This window comes from Rhinopithecus roxellana, chromosome 2 (genome assembly GCF_007565055.1).
Source record: "Rhinopithecus roxellana isolate Shanxi Qingling chromosome 2, ASM756505v1, whole genome shotgun sequence".
In the NCBI taxonomy this organism is placed as follows: domain Eukaryota; kingdom Metazoa; phylum Chordata; class Mammalia; order Primates; family Cercopithecidae; genus Rhinopithecus; species Rhinopithecus roxellana.
This window is the reverse complement of record NC_044550.1, coordinates 108,593,507-108,611,547: the sequence shown is the minus strand read 5'-3', so window position 1 is coordinate 108,611,547 and position 18,041 is coordinate 108,593,507. Positions and strand designations below refer to the sequence as shown.

Genomic DNA, 18,041 nt, shown 5'->3' with positions numbered 1-18,041 from the left:
TGCAGGCTGCAAGCAAAGAGAAGAGGTTACTGTCAGTGATGAGCGGAGAGGGAGAATTACGGGATCACCTGAGCTGGGGAATTACCAGCGCCGCTGACACCTGCAGCAAAATTTTCCACGAACAGACGGCATCCTGTGGAGGCAGAGGGGAGCGTGGGAAAGAGCGGTGTGCGCCGCGCTGGGTCGCGCCCCCTCCCCGTGGGGCCCCGTCCCGGACCCCGCCCCCGCGCTATGGGTGGGCGCCTCCTGGCTGTCACTCAGCGGCCGCGGTGGCTCCGGGCCCCGCCCGACACGCACTTAAGGGCGGCCCCGCCCCGCCCGCGTCAGGCTGGCCGGGCTTCAGTCACAACACAGTGGGGCTCCCTGGCTGCGCCCGGCCCGGCAGCTACGGGCCCAGCGCCTGGTGGCGGCGCTGAGGGGTCGCCGAGAAGGGCCCAGCGGCGTCTGCGGGGGCCGCTCCCTCGGTGGACCGCGGGCGAGGCATGAGCGCGGGCTCCCCCTGCCTCCGGAGCGCCGGCGGGGGACCGCGGGGCAGGAGATGTGCCTGTCCTTAGCGGCCCAGGAAGCAGCATGCACCCCGATGCGACCGACAGTGGCGGCGCTGGCCTCAGCCCCGCGCGGGCCGCAGGCGCCGGCGGCCGTCCTGCCCCGGGCTTCAGGGACGAGCGGCGGCCGGAGTCCCCGCGGGACGCGGAGGCGGCAGCGGCGGCGGCGGGGGGCCCGGGCGGCCGGAGCTGCTGGGGGCCAGTGGCGGTGGCCGCACTCGCCGCCGTGGCCCTCTCCTTCCTGGGGCCCGGCGGTGGGGAGGCTGCGGGGGCCGCGGGGCTGAGCTCCGTCCTGCTCAGGCTCAGCCTGTACCTGAGCTGCGCTGCGGCCGCCTTCCTGCTGGGGACCCTGTTCGCCCTAGTCTGCCGGAGCCCGCGCGCCCCGCCGCCCGACTTCGCCGCCGCCTGGAGCCGGCTGGCCGCGACCTCAGCCGCCCGCCGCCCGCCTTGGGTAAGTACTCGACTCTTGGCCACCTGGCTTCCGGTGCCAGCGCCCGCGCCCCGAGGGGCCGCGGCGTGCCCTTCTCGAAGCGGGAAGCCCGGAGCCATGGGGCTGGGCTGCGGCCCCGGCGGTGGACGTGAGCGTTCCCCGGCGCCCAGCGTGCGGCGGGCTCCGGGCTCGCGCTCCGCGATGCTGGAGGAGATGCGCGTTATTTACTAGGCTCTGTGGTCACTCGACAACCATCCTCAGTCACACCCCTGACGGTCTCCCCAGACCTTCCGTGTCGCTTGCCGTGGGAGGGTAAGAAGGCAATCACAGCGTTCGCTACGCGCAGGCTCTGCGCGCGGTCCTGGCCATCCACTTGGTTCTTCTGGCCGTTCTCGGTGGGAGGCAACTTTATGACCGTTTGCTGATGAGGAAACTTGCTTCGGTCACTGGCCCAGCACCTCACCCCTCAAGCCCGCATACCCTTCCCACCACCCCATCCTGCCTTCCACCATGCTGATAAGTATTGGAGTAGTGCAGTCCCGGCTGGCTTCTGTGATTTGGAAGAGGGATGCCAGAAATCACTGGTTTGCACCGAAAGGAAAGCCATCCTCAGCGTGCTGTGGGACATTAGGGCTGGGGCTAGGGAATGTAGGAAAGCACAGTATTTTAAACGAGCGCTTCTCATCCTCAGTTGCCAAACCCACTGCCCTATCTTTCTTTCACATTCCTCATAACCCTTTAAAGGGAATTTATTCTATCCCAGCTTAAAAATTCACTGCTCGACAGAATGATACCATCATTCTACTGAAATTGCCCAAGCGCTTTGGGGTAAGAGAAATGGCAGTGGCTCAACTTCGTAAGAATATTTGTTAATGATCATTGTCCCCAGCGTTTGTATTTGCTCATCGCATGACCTGCTCACTCCTTTATTTTAAAAGAAAGCATCACACTTCACCAAACTACTCTCAACGTGTTAGTTCAGAATGCAGCACTGAGATAATGGCGGAAGGCTGTAGTAGGTAACAGACATTTCACTCAGTAGGCTGATAAACAAGGCAGTATGTTAAGGAACAGGCATCTCCTGTTTTTAGAAGTGGTCTCAAAAATTAGTAACGTTTGTTTCTTTTACAAAATCTCCACTTAGCCATCCGTTTTTCATATCTCATTTAGCAGGAGTTGGGGAGCAGATGTGTCTCTCCTCTCGCTTTTTTTCTACAATGACAAGTAAGATTTTGCTAGTTGATTTGTTGATCAATAAAATATGACTTAATTCTTGGGTATTGTAAGATGTTATAATTGATTCAGTAAATATTTATTGAGCTTCTTGTGTGAGCCAGGTACTGTTTTGGAAGCTGAGGTTGAATCAACAAGACATGTAAATACCCTGCTCTCCGGAGATCTTATGGGGGAGCAGGCAATAAGTAAATACTGTGGGATAGTGATAAATGCTTCTGAAACAAACAGTGATTAAGAGTGAAGAGACAAGAGGGACTAGTAGGCGGGGGAAGGAAGTTTTTTAGAAGGTTAGGTCAAGATAAAAGTCCTGGTATTACAGTCCATCTCCCAGGGCATTGAAAGCCTCCTGTTGTGGGTTAGCAATCTGTTTCCTGGAAAATGCATTCCCCCAGATCTCCCAGCTCACTGGCACCTCTGGGTAGGTAAAAAGTGGATTATCATCTAGAAAGATTGTTTAGTAGAGGAGTTGGAGAAAAGAGTATTTTAAAGGTGACAGAGAAAATGAAGCAGCGTGTATAAATCTCTCATGAACACCACCTGAAGATTTCAGGTGATAGAAGAGGTGAAGTATAATATAAGGAAAAGGAATATTGGTAATTATTTTTGTCCTTGAATTCCTAAAATAGCCTTAAATAAGAAATTAAGTGCGTTAGGGGCCGGGCACAGGTTCACTATGTTGCCTAGGCTGGTCTTGAACTCCTGAGCTCAAATGATCCTCCCTCCTCAGCCTCTGAAAGTGTTAGGATTACAGGCAATAGCCACTGTGCCTGGCCTAACCCTGTCTCTTTAAAAAAAAAAAAAAAAAATTTAAGTGCATTAGGAAATTACATTCTAAGTTATATGTTGCTTAGAACTGAAATACATGTCATTCACATGAAATTCTACTTTCTTTATAGTACTGGTACTGTTTACTCAAGCCTCTAGTGCTGTATTTCCAATAATTTGTGTAATTTGTGTGTGCTTTTTTTTTTTTTTTTTTTTTTGCTTTGAGACAGGGTCTGCTCTGCCGCGCAAGCCACCATGCCCAGCTAATTTTTTGTAGAGACAGGGTCTTCAAGTGATCCTCCTGCCTCAGCCTCCCAAAGGGCTAGAATTATAGGCATGAGCCACCGTGCCTGGCTGTGTGTGCTTTTTAAATGTTCTATTCTTTATGAATGGAAGAGTGGGAAGCAGAAGCATGTGGTGTAGTATAAAATATCTACAGTCAGTGCTGTGGGAGCTGGACCACACAGGTCAGCTAACATATGTGGAGGGGGAGGCTGTTTAGCAGTGAACCAAATGGAGCTCCTTAGAATAACGGTGACTACTATACAAATTTGGATTCAGCGTGAAGAAGAGAATCCTCATTTATTCTTACATATTTTGAGTTCTGCTAGTGTGAGCTATACATATCAGACACTGGGATCAGTCCTTCTAGCTATGTATCCCTTCCTTCCCTTGTTTTTTCTTCTTGACTTCTTTTGGTAGAGGAAAAAAATGCATACACTGTTAAACATAGGTAACTAGGGAAGCCTCACTGAAAAGGGAAAGGGTGTTTTTATGTCTAGAGGTTTTCAAATGCTTCTGTATACTTCATAGGGTAGCAGTTATCAATTGTAAACTGCCTGGGCTTAGGACCTGTAATTGACACCTTTTGTTATCGCTTGTACCTAGTAGGAGCTCAGGAAGTGTTCGCTGATGATGATGACGAAAGTTACGTCCATTCGTGGTCACTAACTTAGTGCTTTTCCCTCCCAATTGATCTTGTATCTATTGAGCATCTCCTATGTGCATGGATTTTGATTTACTTGGATGAGAATAACTGTTGATTAAAGTTCTAAAAATAATTTTCATCTCAGAAATTTCATCCCAGACTTCCGTGGTACCTTCAGATAGCACAGAAGCTTTTATGAAGGTCAAGAAGGTTGATGCTAAAGTCTTGACAGATGGTATTTGGACCCCAGTTTAGAAAAACTTGGACTTTTGTTACAGGTGAGCAGCGTGGAACTGGGATGCTCTAGGGCCAGCCTGCTCTTGGTGTTGACAGTTGTGAGTCCAGCTTTGTTGTATGGGTTGTCGCAGTGTGGTGTCCCGTGTCCAAGGTTGTTTGATTTTCTGCCAGGCCAGTTAACTCACCTGGGTCTGAACCTCATGTTTACTAGCCACAGTTACTTGACCTCAGCAATTGATCCAACCAAAACAACAGCAAGAGAAATAGGGCAAGAATGAATCCACAGTTTAGAAAAACTTATTATCATCACAAGATCAGCAGTTCGAAGTATATCTTCTCATAATGGAAAAGAGGACACCATTTCTTAGGTTTTGATGGTAAGAAGGTAAAAGAGAGTAACTTTGTCAGTTTTTCTGTCGTGTAGTCTAATGCAGATTTTTCTCTTTTACTCTGTGGTTTATTAGATCATTTTTTTTTTTTTAAGACAAGGTCTCGCTCTATTGCTCAGGCTGCAGTGCAGTGACCTGACCATAGTTTAACCGAGTACCCCCGCTTTCCTAAGAGATGGTTTAATTATTTTTCTCTCTCTTCTTTTTCCCCCAGTTCCCCACTTCCCCTTTAGAAATGCAAATATAGCCTGTTACCTCCCCTTTAGCAGACTCTCCCTGTAGGGCAAGTTCATCTATCTGCCAGCATGCCCAGCCCTTAGAGACTTCTTTCTTTATGTCCCCTGAGCTCAAAAATAAATAGGCAGTTGCTAATGAGGATTGGAGGGCTGATACAAGAAGTCCACAGAAGTTGGGTGTGCTGGGTATGGTGACACACACCTTTAATCCCAGTGCCTTGGGAGACCAAAATGGGAGGAATGTTTGATGCCAAGAGTTGGAGATCAGCCTGGTCAACATAGAAAAACTCCATCTCTACCAAAAAAAATGACAAAGAAAAAAAATTAGCCAGGAGTGGTGGTGCACATCTGCAGTCCCCAGCTACTTGGGAGGCTGAGGCGGGAGGATCGCTTGAGCCCACGAGTTTGAGGCTGCAGTGAGCCATGATCACACCGCCATATTCCAGCCTGGGTTATAGAGTGAGACCTTGTACCTTAAAAAAATAAGAATAAAAAGTTGAGTGCTTAGTAGAATATTGGAAACTAAAGGCCACTGCCATGTGAAGAAAGCATTAATGAAAGACTTAAAAGTTTAGCCAGAAAGTAGTTTAACAAGTTCATCAAATCGAATTAATAAGCATTTACTGAATGTCTGCCACCTACCTCATATTCTGACCTTGTGAGGTAATTTTGTTGTCTAGTTAGTTGCTGAGTGCCAGTGTCAGACACAAAGTGTGTGCTCAATAGATGGATTTTTATACGAACAATTTTAAGTATCCAACTGACATTTTTAGGTCTGAAATTTCCACCACAGTTTCCTAGAGAAGGATCAGAGCTTTGCAATAGGTGGCGTTAAGAGCTGGAATAATGCTTTCTGTAAGCACATGGCACTGTTTTGGGTGTTGGGGAGGATTCCAAGATGCACAAGAGTATTCCCTTCCCTGCCTTCTCCAGCCCAGTAGATTCAACCCACAGGGAGGACTGGATGCGAGACCAGATGTTTGTAGAGACAGACAGTAAACACATTCACACAGCAATCTACTGGTCCAGTTCGACTGGGTCAGACAACGAGGATTCCTAAATGAGTTCTTTTACTAATACAAATGTTCTTTGAGTAAAACAAACTCATTTAGTTACTCGAGGGGAAAAGGAAAAGAAACAGGAATCAGGGAGACTACGTGCAGCCTCTTTGTGGCTTTTTCCTTTATTATGCTAATGTGATAAACTAATCCTCAGTCATTTGATTATGGATAATGGCATGTAATGTATTTACTGTCTTCAGAATGTTCTTTTGTATTTTAACTGGGGAGTTTAAGTCATGGCAGCCACTGAGAAAAATGCTTTTGAGGAAGGTGGCTTTTTGAAAACTTTAAATCCTGTCTGTGGTATAAGCGTTGTTTTACATTAAATTCATTTTTTTCATTTAAATTCATTTCATTTCATTAAATTGCATTTCATTAAATTTCATGTAAATTAAAAATGAAAATTTTTCATTTTCATTTACATTAAATATTTTTCATTTAAATTCATACAGGATCTGGCTCTTTTGCCCAGATTGGAGGGCAGCGGTGCCATCTTGGCTCACTGCGACCTCCTCCTCCCCGGCTCAAGCCATCCTCCCACCTCTCGCCTCAGCTTCCTGAGTAGCTGGGACCACAGGTGTGTACCACCACACCCAGCTAATTTTTGTATCTTCGGTAGAGATGGGTTTCGCTGTGTTGCCCAGGCTGGTCTCGAACTTCTGAGCTCAAGTGATCTACCCATCTTGGCCTCCCAAAGTGCTGGGATTACAGATGTGAGTCACCTCACGTGACTTAAATTCAGTATTTTTTAATTTAATTTTTTCCATAGGTTGCACAATCATATGATTTTAAAAAAGCATGCAGAAAGGTATACAGTGAAAAAACATCTTCCCTGTAGGCAGCCACTATTAATAGTTTGTGTTTATTCCAGATATATTTGACACACATATAGGCACATACACACATGTATTCAAAAGGAGAAGTTTTTGATACATATAATCTTGGTATGTGAACAGTGATTACACATAAAGGAAAATTATTTTCTGTATCATCTGTCGTGATGGAACTATTAAGATTAGTCAGCATAAGATAAAGTTGTATATGAATAGTGATAACTTCAAAGTGTGAAGGTACAATATATGATTAAGCCGGGGACAGAAAACAGTGCTAATCAAGTATACCTAGGAAATGACAAAAATGTGTATTTGTTTGTTTGTTTGTTTGTTTTGAGATGGAGTGTCACTCTTGTTGCCCAGGCTGGAGTGCAGTGGCACGGCCTTGGCTCACTGCAACTTCTGCCTCCTGGGTTCAAGCGATTCTCCTGCCTCAGCCTTCGGAGTCGCTGGGATTATAGGCACCCGCCACTATACCCGGCTAATTTTTGTAGTTTTTGGTAGAGATGGGGTTTCACCATGTTAGCCAGGCTGGTCTTGAACTACTGACTTCAGGTGATCTACCCGCCTCGGCTTCTCAAAGTGCCGGGATTACAGGCGTGAGCCACCTCACCCGGCCAACAAGTTTGTATTTGAATTTAGCAAAATCGTCTAAAGGAAGCAATATGTGTTCTTCTAATTTTTAGAAAACAACAAAATGGGTCCAGAGTACATGTGCCGTTTGTGATTTGAGTTACCAGTGAGTATATGAGATGACTCATGGGAGCTGGGAATGGAAAGGTAGTGTTGGCCAGGCCGTGGGAATGCCGGGGAATGGAACTGAATTTTAGTCTTCAGGCGTGGTGACTATTGGCATTTTCTGAGCCCAGGAGTGATAGCATCAGAGCTGTGCTTTGAAACGTTGAATGGATATGTGATTGGAATGGACTTAAAAGGAGAAATACTGGGCCGAGTGCGGTGGCTCATGCGTGTAATCCCAGCACTTTGGGAGGCCAAGGCAGGAGAATTGTTTGAACCCGGGAGATGATGGTTGCAGTGAGCCAAGATCACACCACTGCCCTCCAGCCTGGGTGATAGAGTGAGACTCTGTCTTGAAAAAAAAAGAGAGAGAGAGAGAAATACTGTGTAGCTGCAATGATGAAAAGTGAGAGTTAATGAAGCTGTGTGAATGGAGACAGCAGGCAGTACCTTCAGGAATGAGTGAGACTTTGATACAATTTTCGTTAGTTATCATTACAGATAGGTTCAAGAATATTCTCAGGAGGGCCCTAACATTTCTTTTAAACAATAAATTCAACCCCAAACCAAAGGATCCCACAGTATATAATAGCAGATGTATCCTAGGAACGTCTCCCAAGTTGAATATTCTACTTGGAGCCTTCTTAATTCTGCCATTCCCAGGGGATTTATTTCGCACTCCTGAGTCTTAAGCTGCTTTTGTTTTTGAAGCATACTATGTCACATTGGTCATGGTAATTGACTGTTGCCTTCCTAAAAATATCTTAGGCTTCGTTTCCCAACCATATCATTTGAGGGATGGGAAGTGCCCTAGATTCCTTAAAATGTAGAATTCTTTATAGTCAGAATGGTACACATGGTTGTGCTAGAAAGGTGACGCAGCAAGTTTGGTGCCAAGGGTTCAGGACACAGAAAATGAACAGTGTCTGTGGAAGGCTGTTAGTATTGAAATAATTGCATACCACTTTGCCAGCAGTTTTAACATTGCAGCTGTACTTTTGAAAGAAAAAATTTCAAACTCAGAACCTGTATTTTTATCCTTCACAGCTGTAGGTCACCTATCCCACCTAGGTTGTTTGGTTGAATGGGGATGACAGGTAGGTAGGCAGCCCTTCGCAGGGGCTCTCCTGGATAACCTGAGGATTTAGGTCTAAGTCACACCCTGCTTTAGTCTAGGAGTGTGTGCTTCTATAGTGTTTTGAGACGGAGTCTGGCTCTGTCACCCACGCTGGAGTGCAGTGGCGCATTCTTGGCTCACTGCAACCTCCGCCTCCCGGGTTCAAGTGATTCTCCTGCTTCAGCCTCCCAAGTAGCTGGCACTACAGGCGCCCGCCATCACGCCCAGCTAATTTTTGTATTTTTAGTAGAGGCAGGGTTTTGCCATGTTGGCCAGACTGGTCTCGAACTCCTGACCTCAGGCAATCCGTGCCCCTCGGCCACAGAAAGTGCTGGGATTACAGGCATGAGCCATCCACTCCTGGCCTGCTTCTGTAGTTTTTGTAAGTATGGTGGAACTTTCCAGAAATCCCAGCAGGTTTGCATGTATGTTGGTGGGCCTCTCAGCCCAGGTGCTGCTTTGGGAGAAGGCAGCTAGGTGTGTGAGGTGTGCCTGCTTTGCCCCTGCAGCCAGCCAGCACTGAGCAGCTGCTCTAAGCACTTGCCAGTCCTGGTGTTTGTCAGCCCACGGTTTCTCGGTATGAGTAGCCACAAGCTGGATGTAAAGAAAAATGAATATGGTTTAACTCCAAGTAAAATGCTTTTGAAGCAAAGAGGGGAGCAAGGGATTGTGCATCTTTAGGATAACACACATAAACTTGTTTATTAGGCTACTAGGATCTATTTAATAGACTTTCTATTTTAGTGTGGAATATATCTCTTGGAAAATTAGATAAATATTTTACAAATACTCATTTCTAAAGTAACCTGAATTTCTGTAGTTCTCACCCACCTATATATATGGGTGAGTTTACATAAATTAAACAATTTTAAAGTTTTTTTAATGAGGTTCTGATCTCATACAGAACCTCATCCTCTTGCAGTACTCCTACGTCCTTGCTCTACCACCGCATCAGCGTTTCTGGGAGCCACAGACAGTGTCCCATGTATTTGGGGATAATTTCAACTTACATTCTTCCATTCTTGGTTGCCTGCAAAGCACTGGAGAGAGGTCCCTGTGCTCTGGCGCCACTGCCAGTCTGTGAGAAAGATGTTCCCTGCCAGGGTACTACTGTCTCAGTCCTCCAGAGCTGCGTGTCTGGAGGGGCTTGGTCTGTCCTTCGGGGTTTATCTAAGCCAAGGCCCCGTGTATGCTTTATAGAAGCTGGGAGGCTAGCCCTGTTTCTCTCACTCAGGCATGTTTTTAAAAAATGTTTTTGGGCCAGGCATGGTGGCTCACACCTGTAATCCCAGCACTTTGGGAGGCCGAGGTGGGCAGATCACAAGGTCAGAAGATTAGGACCATCCTGGCTAACAGGGTGAAACCCTGTCTCTACTAAAAATACAAAATATTAGCCGGGCGTGGTAACCACGTGCCTGTAGTACCAGCTACTCAGGAGGCTGAGGCAGGAGAATCACTTGAATCCTGGAGGCAGGAGGTTGCAGTGAGCCAAGATCGTGCCACTGCACTCCATCCAGCCTGGGCCGACAGAGCAAGACTCTGTCTAAAAAAAAAATGTTTTCTTCTTATGGAAGCTAAGGAACTTATGCCCCTCCTTGCATCTCCTCTGAAGACAGCGTCTTCTTTTTTCTTGTGGCTTCTCTCCATCTGGCTCAGACCGACTGCTGGGATCAAGCCAGGGCCTTCTCTAGTCCCCAACCTTGAGTCCCTACACATAAGCCACCTCCCACAAGGCCTCTTCCTCTTATGTAAATCAACTCATGAAAATATATACCTGAGGGCTGCTTGCAGGCTGCCAATTTGTTATACATGAAATTTACATCTTAACTGTTCCAGAAATTTCCATGAGTTTTTCCTGAAGCAGAGTTGTTAATCTTTTTTTTTTTTTTCTGATTTTTTTTCCCATTTCTTCTCTTTAGGGCAGTCTCAACTTTGGCCTCCTACAATAATCATCCCTGTCTACGTTGAGGACTTAAGAGATTTATTCCTGAGTTTCAGATCTAGCTTTGGGCCTCAGACTTATTTATTCAACTGCTTAACTTGACATTTCCACCTGGCAGTCCCAGTGGTACCCAAAGCTTGAGTCCATGACATCTCATGACCAATGTCTGTCTCTGTTCCTCTTGTTCCTGTGTCAGTGAATAATACCCCCGAAAGTCAGGTCCCAGAACTGAGTCCTTTTTTTTTTGAGACGGAGTCTCGTTCTGTCGCCTAGGCTGGAGTGCAGTGGCGCGATCTCGGCTCACTGCAACTTCTGCCTGCCAGGTTCAAGCAATTCTCCTGCCTCAGCCTCCCGAGTAGCTGGGATTACAGACACCCACCACCACGCCTGGCTAAATTTTTATATTTTTAGTAGAGACGGGGTTTCACCATGTTACCCAGGATGGTCTCGATCTCCTGACCTCGTGATCTGCCCGCCTCGGTCTCCCAAAGTGCTGGGATTACAGGTGTGAGCCACCGCACCCAGCTTAACTGAGTCCTTCTTGACATCTCCTTCTCATACCCCATAGGCACTCCGTCAAGTCCTGTCCTTTTACCTCTTTTGTTAATTTTATTTTTTTATTCATTTATTTTTGAGACAGGGTGTCACTCTGTTGCCCAGGCTGGAGTGCAGTGGCACAGTCATGGCTCACTACAGCATTGGCCTCCTGGGCTCTTGTGATCCTCCATGCCTCACCCCCCCAATAGCTGGGACTACAGGTGGGTGCCACCACACCCAGCTAATTTTTTTTATTTTTATTTTTCTGAGACAGGATCTGGCTCTGTTGCCCAGGCTGGAGTGCAATGGCATGATCTTGGCTTCCTGTCTAAGGGTGCGTGCCACCACCCTTGACTAGTTTTTGTATTTTTTGTAGAGACGGGTTTCACCATGTTGCCCAGGCTGGTCTTGAGCTCCTGAGCTCAAGCCGTTCATCTGCTTTGGCCTCTGAAAGTGCTGGGATTAAAGGTGTGAGCCACTGTGCCTGACCCACGCTAATTAAAAAAGTTTTTTCTAGAGATGGGGTCTCTATGTTGCCCACGTAGGTCTCAAACTCCTGGACTCAAGCCATCCTCCTGCCTTGGCCTCTCAGAATGTTGGATTACAGGGGTGCCTGCCCTTATCTCTTGAGTATCTTGCATTCATCCACTTCTTTCAGTCTTTCCTGCTTAGTCTCAGCTACCATCATGTCCCACCTAGATAACTGTAACAGCCTTTCCATTGGTCTCTCCCTCCATGTTGGTTCCCCCTTCCATTGATTCTTTTAAAAATGCAAGCCTAATCAAATTCCTCTTTAGCAACATGTTTGTTTAAAACTTTCAGTAACTTACTGTTCTTCCTAGCTTTCTAGCCTAACCTCCAGTCATCATTACCCTCACTCATCATGCTCCACCCTCAGTCCTCATAGGGCCCAGCTTTTTCTGTCTGTAGGGACTTTATATATTGTTTCCCCTGCCTTGAGCACTCCGCTGTCCCCTTTGCTTAGTTAACTTCTCTTCCTTTAGACCTCAGTCATCAGTTTTGCAGGGAAGCTTTTCCTATTTTTCAACTTACATATTCTTATAGCGCCATAATGCCTCTCCTTCACTGTGGGTATATAGCACCATATACTCCTCCTTCATGGTAGGTATGTAGCATCATATACCCCTTCTTCATGGTAGGTATATAGCGCCATATACCCCTCCTTCACGGTAGGTGTATAGCGCCATATACCCCTCCTTCACGGTAGGTATATAGCGCCATATACCCCTCCTTCACGGTAGGTATATAGCGCCGTATACCCCTCCTTCACGGTAGGTATATAGCGCCATATACCCCTCCTTCACGGTAGGTATATAGCGCCGTATACCCCTCCTTCACGGTAGGTATATAGCGCCATATACCACTCCTTCACCGTAGGTGTATAGTGCCATATACCCCTCCTTCACGGTAGGAATATAGTGACATATACCGCTCCTTCACCATAGGTATATAGCACCCATATACTACTCCTTCACAGTAGGAATATAGCGCCCATATACTGCTCCTTCACGGTAGGTATATAGTGCTGTATACCCCTCATTCATGGTAGGTATATAGCGCCGTATACCCCTCCTTCACCATAGGTATATAGCGCCCATATACTGCTCCTTCAGTGGTAGGAATATAGCGCCGTATACCCCTCCTTCACCATAGGTATATAGCGCCCATATACTGCTCCTTCATGGTAGGAATATAGTGCCGTATACCCCTCCTTCACAGTAGGTATATAGCGCCGTATACCCCTCCTTCACGGTAGGTATATAGAGACATATACCCCTTCTTCATGGTAGGTATATAGCACCATATACCACTCCTTCACAGTAGATATATACCACTCTTTCACGGTAGGAATATAGTGCCATATACCCCTCCTTCACGGTGGGAATATAGTGCCGTATACCGCTCCTTCACGGTAGTTGTCACAGTTGTAATTTTATACTCATTCGGATGGCTCCTGGTGTTTCCTTTTCATTAGTTATTGAACTCCATATGAAGGTGGAAACTTCCCTCTGTGTCTTTAAGGCACCTAGTTGGATGATTTAGTAGGTAAGCAATACATATTTAAAAGAATGAATAACTGGGAATCAGTAAAGCATAGGCATGAAGAGAATGGATTTGGAGTTTGTCATTGGTCTGGATTTGAATCTGGGCTCTCCCCTAATAACTGTGACAGTGGGCAGCTTGCTTAAGAGAGGTCTCTTCATCTGAAAAAAGGATATAGTAAATACTTTTCAAAGGTTCTTTGGAACAATGTGATAGCATTTGTAAAATAAAGAATATCCTGCTTTGGATATGGAAGATGTTAAGTGGTAGCTTTTACACTTATTTTTTACAGACCTTTTTATTATAAAATAAAAAATGCAGATTCAGAAAATCCCACCAAACAAATGTATAGATGGATGGATTATTATAGAGAGAATGCCCTAGAGATACACCCCTTTGTATCTCCACCCCAATGTCAGCACCTTCTCTCCCACCTTAGCAACCTCATCTTGACTGTATAGGAATCACTTCCTTGCATGTCGTTATAGTTTTATCACTCCAGTGTGCATCAGTGGACATAATAGTTTAGTCTTGTCTCTTAAAAAAAAAAGTTTCCCTTCTATCCTTTTATTTTCTTTAGTTTATCTACTGAAGAACCTAGAGGATTTGTCCTGTAGAGTGTCCTGTGTCTGGATTTTGCTGATTGCACGTCAGTGATGCAGTTCAACGTGCTCCTCTGTGTGCTCTGTGTCCTGCAAATTGACAGTGGGTCCAGAGGCCTGCTCAAACTCCTGTTTGATTCCTTTGGCGAGACTTTAGCTAGTGGTGTGCTCTTTTATTAGAAGTCATGTTGGATCTGGTTCTCTTTCCTTTTGTGATATTAGTAGCTATTGACACTCAATACCTAGATCCATTGATTTATTAGGAGTGACAAGATGGTGGTATTTTGTCATTTTTCAGTTACTGACTTAAATACTTTTAGACTAAGAGTATTGTTTCTTGCCCCTTGTCTACTCTTTGGTTACATAAAGGTGCAGTTCAGTGGAAAAGCTGGATGAAATCTTGATTCTTCACTTTACCAGTTTCCACAGTGAGTTAGTTCCTTATCCTCTGAAGGTGACCAATTCCCCCACTTGTGTGTTTTCAAAAAGTATTATTATGAATTCTGCTGGGCGTGGTGGCTCACGCCTGTAATCCCAGCACTTTGGGAGGCTGAGGCGGGTGGGTCACTGAGGTTAGGAGTTGGAGACCAGCCTGTGCGACATGGTGAAACCCGTCTCTACTAGAAATACAAAAAATTAGTTGGGTGTGGTGGCGGATGCCTGTAATCCCAGCTACTCGGGAGGCTGAGGTAGGACAATTGCTTGAACCCGGGAGGCGGAGGTTGTCGTGAGCTGAGATCACACCACTGCACTCCATCCTGGGCAACAAGAGCAAAACTCCGTCTCTCTCTCTCTCTCTCTCTCTCTCTCTCTCTCTCTCTCTCTCTCTCTCTCCATATTATATATATATATAAAATGAATTCGTGGATTTGACCATATTTGATGCGTTTCAATAAGTTGTGGTTAATTTTTTTTTGAAGCCTATATTATCCCATCTTTGGCCAGTGGGAGCCCTTGTTAGTTGACTCTTGCATCCTTTGGACATAACCCTTGGGGTCTTTGAGTGTTTTCTTGCTATGTGGTATCACAAAATGTTTCAGGCTCATTCTGAATGTCTTCTGCTTATACCTGGAATAAACTGTTTCTCCAAGATGAGCCCTGTTTGTTTTTTTAAAGTGGTAAATGGCATTTTAATAACTCGTTCTGAGTGTCAGGGAGGCTTGTTGCTGTTGGACTGGTCATTGTCTCTTGACTTCCTCTATGGAAGGATCTGAAAAAAATACATATGAAATCTGTGTATTGCAGAAAACAATCACCTAGTAGTTAGATTTGTATATTCTATGTCTTTTTTTTTTTTCTTTTTTTTTTTTGAGACGGAGTCTTGCTCTGTCGCCCAGGCTGGAGTGCAGTGGTGCGATCTTGCCTCACTGCAAGCTCCGCCTCCCGGGTTCACGCCATTCTCCTGCCTCAGCCTCCCAAGTAGCTGGGACTACAGATGCCCGCCACACGCCCGGCTAATTTTTGTATTTTTAGTAGAGACGGGGTTTCACCGTGTTTCACCGTGTTAACCAGTATGATCTCTATCTCCTGACCTCGTGATCCGCCCGCCTTGGCCTCCCAAAGAGCTGGGATTATAGGCGTGAGCCACCGCTCCCGGCCAGTATGTCTATGTCTTCTTAAAGGCCAGTGACACTCACTTTAAACTGTGCTTTCTAATCCTCTATGTCATTTGCTTAGCAAGGCATATGTTGGCATTGTTAATGGGTTCAGCGAAATCATTCCTGTGGCCCCAGTTTGACTTATTTCACCATAATCTATGACTATGAATACAGTGGACAAACACATGTATTACAGGAGTTATATAATGTGAACGTCATGAAGTGAATGCCTTAGTAATTGGTAGAGCTAAACTTAACATCTCTTGCACTGGCTGTTTGCAAATGTATTCACTGCATTACATTACCCAGTTTAATTCTTTCATCTATCATGGGAGGTAGGGACTGTTATTCTCATTTTGCGGATGGGAAAACTGAGGTTTAGTGAGGTTAAATGATGTGCCCAGGCTACATAATCAGTGAAAGAACTGAGTTAAACCCATGTCTCTCTCTATTAACTCTGGAGTCTACACACTTAACCACTTTATTGCCTTTTTAATTATTAAAAATTAGTCTGGCCTGATTCAGAATTAAAATGACTTGGGAAGCTTTGGGATGATTCTGGGATCTGCTTAGGACTTAATGTCACTTCAGAGGTCTCAGAATGAACTTGAATGATGTCATAGCTGTCCCTTCTGTGCTCATGAGAATCTTTACTAATCAAGTAAGGCACCAGGATGTGACTGCAGAATCCCTCTCAATATAGCATTCCAGGCAGCCACTAAAAATTCACGCAGTTGGCACATAGCATGAAACCCATCTGGCATTTTGAGTGAGAACCTAGTAGAATGGCAGTGGTGCCTTTTGGATTCTGCGATCACTTTTTCTGTGCCTATATTACTGTGTCATCACTGCATTATAACAGCCAGGCATATACATTTTAGTCTCTTCTGGTAAAAATCAGTGTTTCCCAAACTATGATTCATTAACACTTAGTTCTGGGAGATGCTTTTAGGTACACTGCAAAAACAAAGAAGAGGAAGCACGGGAGGCTAGTTTGCTGGTCAAATAAATCTGAAAAAACTAAAATTTTTTTTGTTGTTTGTTTGAGACAGGGTCTCACTGTGTTGCCCAGGCTGGGGTGCAGTGGCACAATTATAGCTCACTGTAGCCTTGACCTCCTGGACTAAAGCAGTCCTCCCACCTCAGCCTCCCGAGTAGATAGGATTATAGGCATGTGCCACCACACCCAGCTAATTTTTAAATTTTTTGTAGAGACAAGGTCTCACTATGTTGCCCAGGCTGGTCTTGAACTCCTGGGCTCAAGTGATCCTCCTACCTTGGCCTCCCAAAGTGCTGGGATTACAGGCATGAGCCACCGCACTGGGCCTTGGAAAAACTAAATTCTTAAAGTTTTACAATGTGTGTTATTAAATTAACATTGTAAGAAATCCTGCTATAAAGAAATCTGTTTAGCTTTTTGATCCAATGTTCTCTAAACATGACTGATCCCTGTATCTCCTTCCTTTTATTTTTAAACAACAAGAAGATGTATTCTCTTAAGAAAGAATACACAGTCCAGAGAGAGGACAAGCTCAGGGCTAGCGCAGGCTCCATGTGGAGCCTCCAGGACCATTTCTCTGTGTTTCTTAGCCCTGTGAGTTGGAAGAGTTCGCGGGCTGTTGGCCCGGTGACTATATCAGTTTTAGGCACCACGGCCACGCAGGATGCTACCCAGAGGAAGAGAGTCCCTTTTTGGAACAAGGAAAATGTGCTTAGAAATGCTCCTGGCAGTGTTCCCCTCACATCTTACTGGCCAGGTTTGGGCAGGTGCCCGTTTCTTACCTGTTGTTGGCATGGGGGGCAGGATTTCTGTGATGGACCAAGGCCAGTCATTTATCTTTTTTGTTTTATTTCCCTGATGTCATTGTGTAGAGCTAGGCCACTCACTTAGAGAGGAGGGAGGTTGTGGGTCCACAACACTCGGCCTCGTGTCAAGGTCTTCATGACAGGGCTGCCCTGCCTTTGTAGCCTTCACTCGTATTCCTCTTCTTCAAGCCAAACTGCTTGCTGTTCCCGAGTTTACCGTTGGGCGGGTGTGTGTACACCCGGGAAGGCCTTTGCCTGCATTTTTGTAGGTTCAGCTCCACTTGTTGTTGAAGGTCCGAATCAATTGCCCTTCCACCCAGGCGGCTTCATCATGCTCTTCATTTCTGCTCGGTAAGCATGCATTTATTGCGGGCAGGAGAGGGAGAGATCTAGGTCATTCCAGGTTTCTGGCTTGGAGGCTGAATGGGTACAGGTGCCCTTTGTGTAGGTTTGGGAAGGTGGGATCTAAGGATGTGGTACATTTTGGCCATGTAGATTTTGAGATGCCTATGGATCCGTCCAGCTGGTGGTTAGGTCTGCAGCTGTGCAGTTTGCAGGAGAGATCAGGGTTAAGCAGGTCGATTTGTTGGTGGTCAGTGTGTACCTGACAGACTACAGGGAATGAGACTGCCCGGGGCAGTAGGATGGCTGAGAAGCAGCGAGTCCAAGCGTAGGCAAGGGAGGAGCAGCCCACCGTGGAGAGAGAGAGCATTTAGAGGCTGTGAGATGGAGAGAGAAACTCAGAGAGCAAGCGGGAGCAGATGGCCAACAGTGTCCGGTGGGGCAGAGAGGTCCAGAGGGAGGACCGAGGGTGTGCCCTGGACTTGGCAACTGGGGGGCCTTTGGAGGTCCATGCCAGTGTGGTTTGGGGGTGGGAGTGGAGAGGTTCACAGTGTGCGGCCTATGCTCTGTAGAAGCCTGGCTGAGAAAGCCAGAAGAGAAAGTGGTACCTAGAGTGGAGTGTGTGTTATGGGATT

The 18,041-nt window shown here is 46.2% G+C and overlaps 1 protein-coding gene across 1 annotated transcript in view; it reads left to right on the top strand.

Annotated features, from left to right (window-relative positions):
• Positions 1 to 316: 316 nt before the first annotated feature.
• The window catches only part of SNX25 (sorting nexin 25), a 143,702-nt gene continuing 125,977 nt past the window's right edge, over positions 317 to 18,041 (top strand). Inside the window, 1 exon segment of the mRNA XM_010377950.2 lies at positions 317 to 996. Within this exon segment, the coding sequence (XP_010376252.2) occupies positions 571 to 996 (426 nt within the window). The 5' untranslated portion in view covers positions 317 to 570.